A 6,208-nucleotide genomic window follows, 5' to 3' on the forward strand; every position below is an offset into this window, starting at 1 on the left:
CATCCCCAGATACATCCCCGAGGTCACCATCGGCGCTCATGAGTTTGACAATAGCTACTACTCATTCAGATCGGTACGTGAATATCCGCAGCATGCGCTGTTAGTGTGTGTGTCAGGATGGGATGGATGGTCACCTCGATTAACTCCCGCACTGTACTGTAGCGGCTCTAGTTAATGCGTTCAGGGATTGTGGAACAACTAGAGCAGAAAAGCAGCAGTCCTTCAAAGTCCTTGAAAGCTAATTCAGTGGAAGAAAACAATAAGGAGTGAAGATTTGCCAAATGGAATTTTTTTTTTTGAGCACTTCATCAAAAATGTATTACATCGGTAGGTAAAATGATTAGGCATCAAACTGCAGGTTGTTTTTGTTGCATATTAAATGACCCCCTCACGTCATAGGAGCCAGATTACTGTGGTATCTTATTTTCAACGTGCAAGCCTAAGAATCCGCAGAAGAATATATTTTTTTTATTTTTTTATATAAAGTACATGCTGGAAATCTGTTAATGTTAAAGATTTATTTCAAATTGTACTTCCTAAAATATTCAGCAAGTTTTAAAGTTTTTTCAGCTTCATACAGTAGAAATGTACCGGAAGACGAATTGAAATAAGCCACATTTCTACATTTTGTTAAACAGTTGAAGTCTGCGAGCGAATCTCTCTGTATTCTAGCGCTTTCCCAGAAACAGATACCTGCAGTGTTAAAGCTATGTCTTATATTTGTCATAACATTATTTTAAATGCAACACTGAGTAAATCCATTGACAAAATGATTTAAAAATGTTGCTTTCTTGCTTTTTCAGGCTTAATTAACCCAAATGTTCAGCACAGTTTTGCCGTCTGCCCTAGCCTTTTATTTTGAATTGATGAACACCAAAACGTCATTCGTGACTAACAAAAACTCATTCAACTATCCCTCTGCATTAATTAATGCACTATGCATGCTGTACAAAAGTACAGTTGAAGTCCCATGTACTTTGGCTTGGCCCCATATGGTCTGATCCGCTGTAATGATTTATTTTCTAAATGATATTTCACTGCTACGATATCTAGTAATGTTGATTGCATTATATTACCAGACCTGCCAACCTTTTTCATGTTGTTGTAACACTGGAGTATGCTAGCATGAGTTACCATTAAAAAAAACAACAACAAAAAAACAACTTTTTCTCCCCAGTGAAATAGGAGATATAGGAATTTGGAATATTTAACATTAGTTAACTATATTTATTAGGCACGTTACTGAAATATTTCAGACAAAAATTTCTGTTTTTAGCTGAAAGAGGAAAAAGGGAGATGTATCAACAGATCAACATTGAAAGTTTTGACCAAGTGGATGTAAGACAGCTGATCTGTAAAAGGATTATATATATATATATATATATATATATATATAAAATAAGGATATACATATAGGAATATGTACTGCTGCTGTTTTTTTTTTAATTTTATTTTTTTCTGTTCATTTTGCATTACTATCGATTTCACTTAAAAATCCAACATCCAGCTTTGCCAGCAAGCAGTTACCGACCACACAGCTGAATAATATAATTGCACCATTGTGTACTCTCCTTAAAACCTAAATTGGTGGAAATGCTTGCGGATGATTAAATCATATAGTTCAATGAAGAAGAAAAAAAAAAGGTAAATCATGAGCGGAGGGAAAAACTGAAAAATCAGTATTGATGGTTTGTTCTTCCCTCTCCTTCCCCGTTCTTACTTCTGTTCTCCTGGTCAGGTTTTTCTTTCATTCATTCATTCACGTCTGACCCTAGCTTAAATCAAACATCCTGATTTCAACTTCTAGCAATGTTGATCTACAGATAAGTAAAGCCGAGTTGCCAGTTTATTAGGCCCATACCTCTCCTTCAAGCAAATTTGACATTCAATAAGTCATGCAGCAACTGACAGCAGCGTGTGTGGTATAAATCAGCGGTTTTAATTATTCAGTTATCTGACTGGGCAGAGAGAGAGAGGGAGAGGGAGAGAGAGAGAGAGAAGTGGCACATGTGGGTGAAGACAGGTTGTGGCTCAGAGGGTGGAACAGTGTGCACAAACAGATGGTTCACAGTCAGGCAAATTGCATCAAACTTCAGCTGTTGTAGCCCATTTGACACAATGTCAAGTGCCAGGAGAGCATCAAAATCTGACTTAATGTTATGGAGTGGAAGAAAAGTTTCCTGGTCAGAGTTCCGTTTGCATCATGCAATCTAGGTAACAGAAATTGACACAGGCAACGTCCAGAGAGACGTCCTGTTTGATATCAACAGACTCCTGCAGTTATTTCTTCATGACGCAGCATTCCGTCACAATGTACACAACATCTCTAAACATCCATAGCCAGCCGAATCCATGCTTTTCTGAAGAACGTGCTACTGGATGTGAATTATTATTATTATTATTATTATAATAAACTGTGGCCTGTGCGAATTATTTTGTTATTATATATGGAAGTGGAATGCACTTTCAGCTCCTAAACAACAAAAATAACTTGTCTTTATTTTTCTCACTGGTGGCATTAGCTCATATTTACTGCAATAAGATGGCCAAGGATTCCTAAATGGCACTTCGATATGCCGCAAGTGATTTGGTACCATCATCTCTGCCAGAAAAAACATTCGCACCTGACCTTTAAGCCCGAGTGCTTGGAGAATGGCTTTTTCATGAGCTGCGTCTCGACTTGGAGGTGTAAATTACACTATTGGATGTTTCCAACCGACATTTAATTCCGTGCAGTATTTTATTGCAATATGCGTGAGGGGCAATGCACATAAGTAATACAAGTGGATGCCTTGACTGACTTGTTCATACACTCCAGGAAGGTGCTCGAGTCTGATTCTGATTAATTTTACCACATAAAATGGCATGAATTGTTGTTAAAGTAGCACAGAATAATAATCAAGGATTCATTTCATTCATTGATCTACACCTAAACTTGTTATTGTTCATGTGAGTTTGTTACACACCTCTAGTCTTGGTGGTTTCTTTGCTTAACCCGACTACTTGTCATTTTTATCTAACTGCTAATGGGACTCGTAATAAAACATTAAAATACAAGACTGGTGAAGAGGCGCTGGGAAGCAACGGCAGTTCACTGATAAACTCTCTCACCGGACAACAGCAATTTAGAAGCAGTTTTTCTCCAACTCGGATTATGCAGCTCTTTGTCTGGCTCAAGCTGTCAGTGAACTTTCCCCATTAAAAACCTTTACCTCTTACTAGCTTGATCGGTGTTGGCAAAACGAGCCCTGAGAGGCCATTTGTCTCGGCTTTACTGAATATTCAGGAAGAGATGAGAGCCTTTGTGTACTTGTGCTTATGCCCATGGGAAGGGGAATTTACCTGCTTTTGTTATGAAACTGCTGAGTCCACATTGAAAGTTTAATACTCCAGCTTCCCTTCTTCATTTTTTATTTATTTATTTATTTATTTTTTTTGGGGGGGGGTCATATTTCGGTTTGGTTTTGATTGTTATTGCGCTTTCTTTGTTGGAGCAGTGTGTATTTATCATTAGCCCAGACAAGGTTGCTTTTTATTCTTAGTTGCCCAGTGGACAGTACCCTCAGGAGACTAGCAATCAGCACTGTTTTCATCTTCTCTCATTCAACAAGCAGAGAAAGAAAATCCTGACTCACTGTTGACTTTTACAAGACAAAATTTGCACCACACAGCACGATTATTTATCATGCTTGGCTGACCAGTGACCTTTGCGTAAAGCTACACACAATCACCTCGCAATTAAATACACTATATGGCCAAACATTTGTGGACACCTGACCATCACATTCATGTGTAATTGTTGAACATCCCATTCTAGATTTAGCCCTGCCTTTGCTGTTATAATAAGCTCCACTCTTCTGAGAAGGCTTTCCACTAGGTGGCTGTGGGGATTTGTGTTCATTCAACTACAAGAGCATTAGTGAGGTCAGGCACTGATGTTGAATGAGAAGGTCTAGGGTGCAGTCAGAGTTCCAGTTTATCCCAAAGGTGTAGAGTGGGGTTAAGGTCAGGAATCTGTGTAGGACTCTTGAGTTCTTCCAATCCAGCCTTGGCAAGCCATGTTTTCATGGAGCTTGCTTTGTGCACAGGGACATTGTCAAGCTGAAACGGGTTTGGGCCTCTTGGTTCCAGTGAAGGGAAATTGTAATGCTACAGGGTACAAAGACATCCTATACAATTGTGTGCTTCCAACTTTGTGGCAACGGCTTGGGGAAGAACCACATAGGAATGTAATGGTTAGGTGTCCACATACTTTTGGCTATATAGTGTATGATGAGGGGGAAAAGTAAAGACAATAGCCAGACTGGAACAGTATCTTTTGCAGCTCAAAGCTACACGCTGTCCATTGATTTTTGCTGACTTTTGACACTCATTAAACAGAAATTTAGTTTTATGTACTTACTAACTAGCTTGTGATATTTCAGCTACCTGTTTTAATCTAATGAGCTTTGTTTCTGGACAAACAATGCATTGAACATTACAAATTTCACTAATGGTTATGATTTGTCCATCCTGATTATACATTAAAACTCGTTTCCACTTATATCGACATTTACTTAGACTTTATTTATACATTAGTGCAGGAATTCACCTGGCCTTCCAGCAAATAATGCTTTTAAAGTGCCCATGAAGTGGTTTGAGTGCCATGTCTCGAGTCCATTTGTTGATTCATTTCCTTTTGAAACAGGAAGTCATGGAGGGAGCATGTCAAAGGGCTTGATTGATTTCCAAAGCAGCCAATAATGTTAAATATGTGCCTGGTCTCTAACATTACTGTTTCTCACTTTAGCTTCCAGGGAAGCAGTATGCAGAGGGTTACAACGAAGACGCAGGAGACAAAGGCATCTGGCTGAAGTGAGAAGTTGTCTGAATGGAAAGCAATGTAGAGGAATCCTCCGACTTGCCACTCCCTTGTTTGTCCTCATCACAGAGGAGAGAGAAGTTAAAACAGATGGTGTATTCTGCTGTTCTGCAGCTGTTCTGTAAATTGTTATTAAATAAATGGTATATGTTGAAATTAGTATGTTTCTCAGTAGTTTTGAGTTCAGGACATTTTGTGAAAAATTTCAAGAAAAAAGTGTGGGAGGAGAAAACGCACCGAGTGGCTGTTTGGTACTTAGCATTGCTCACACACCTCGAAAACGATGGAAATGCAGCCATGAAGAAGCGAAATCTGCTTTCATCTCATTTCAGTGCACCAAGACGGTGACTAATCGCCCCAATTAAAAGTCGCTTTTGAGACGCACGACGAAGAGAGCTCGCCACAACTCATTAGCCACCCGAAACCACTCGTTTCTCGTTAGTCCCAGTCCTCCCCTCCCGAAGATGCTATCTTGGGCCGGTCTGCGGTTTTTCTTTCGTTCATGCTGCCAGGAAGAATGCTGATCCAGAAATAGCAGTGTGCCACTAGTGATTAATTCCTGTCTTTTGTGTGCCGAAGAGGCTTCAGATTACCATAATCAACTCGTGATTGCAAGTGCTGATACTTTCCGTCCACAAAAAATTACTGATTATTCATGAAGCTCTCCAATTACACTGAAGTAGTTAGACTTATTTATTTATTTATATATTTTTTTTCATAAAAACGTGCCATGACACCGAGCAATCAAACAGCTTTGATCTGTGCATGGCAGAATATCTGTGTCTCTTTGATGGTGCAGAAGTGCAGACAGATCCTGCGATGAGTGATTGGGTAAAGGAGTAGAATAATGAGTAGAACAGTGATGTGATGGTGTGCAAAAATGGGTTTTTAGAAATCCTGTGTCTGATTCTGCAGCCAGTTGAGTTGAGCCTGCAGTGAATATCAGGACGAAAAAAAAAAGACTGATACATGTGTCTATTAGGAGAGAACGGTTAGACTTTATGATTTGTTCAGGCTGAAATGTGGAGCAAGAACATTAAATCTATCTTTATGTTCTTATGGTCATGTTTTTGGGATGTGAGAAGAACAATGTGAAATAAAAATGTTAAAATAACCAGTATGTCTTTGAAAAAAAAAAATATTAAAGGTGATTTTAGTCACTGTCTATATAAATTTTTTTTTTTTTTTTTTTAAAGCCATTAGTTAGATCCCCAAGCAAAGGAAGTGCTTTCTATTTGTGAATAAAATCAGCATCTCTTGCTGAGTAGTGAATATAGGGTTAATATGGATGATCCCAAAGATGCAGTTCTCCAGCTCGTGGGGAAAACCACTGGATGGCAGACTTCA

At 38.8% G+C, this 6,208-nt stretch overlaps 1 protein-coding gene across 2 annotated transcripts in view; it reads left to right on the plus strand.

Moving 5' to 3' along the window:
* ndufa10 (NADH:ubiquinone oxidoreductase subunit A10) overlaps window positions 1–5,020 on the plus strand; it is a 27,971-nt gene extending 22,951 nt beyond the window's left edge. The window contains exons 9-10 of one of the 2 annotated variants that reach the window (XM_017470615.2): window positions 1–73; window positions 4,790–5,020. The exon at window positions 1–73 is cut by the window's left edge and continues 36 nt beyond it. In XM_017470615.2, the coding sequence (XP_017326104.1) occupies window positions 1–73; window positions 4,790–4,858 (142 nt within the window). In that variant the 3' untranslated portion in view covers window positions 4,859–5,020. The remainder of the gene's footprint in view (window positions 74–4,789) is intronic. The other variant, XM_017470616.3, reaches the window with a different exon arrangement.
* Window positions 5,021–6,208: the final 1,188 nt, after the last annotated feature.

The sequence above is a fragment of the Ictalurus punctatus genome, chromosome 6, assembly GCF_001660625.3.
Source record: "Ictalurus punctatus breed USDA103 chromosome 6, Coco_2.0, whole genome shotgun sequence".
NCBI lineage: Eukaryota > Metazoa > Chordata > Actinopteri > Siluriformes > Ictaluridae > Ictalurus > Ictalurus punctatus.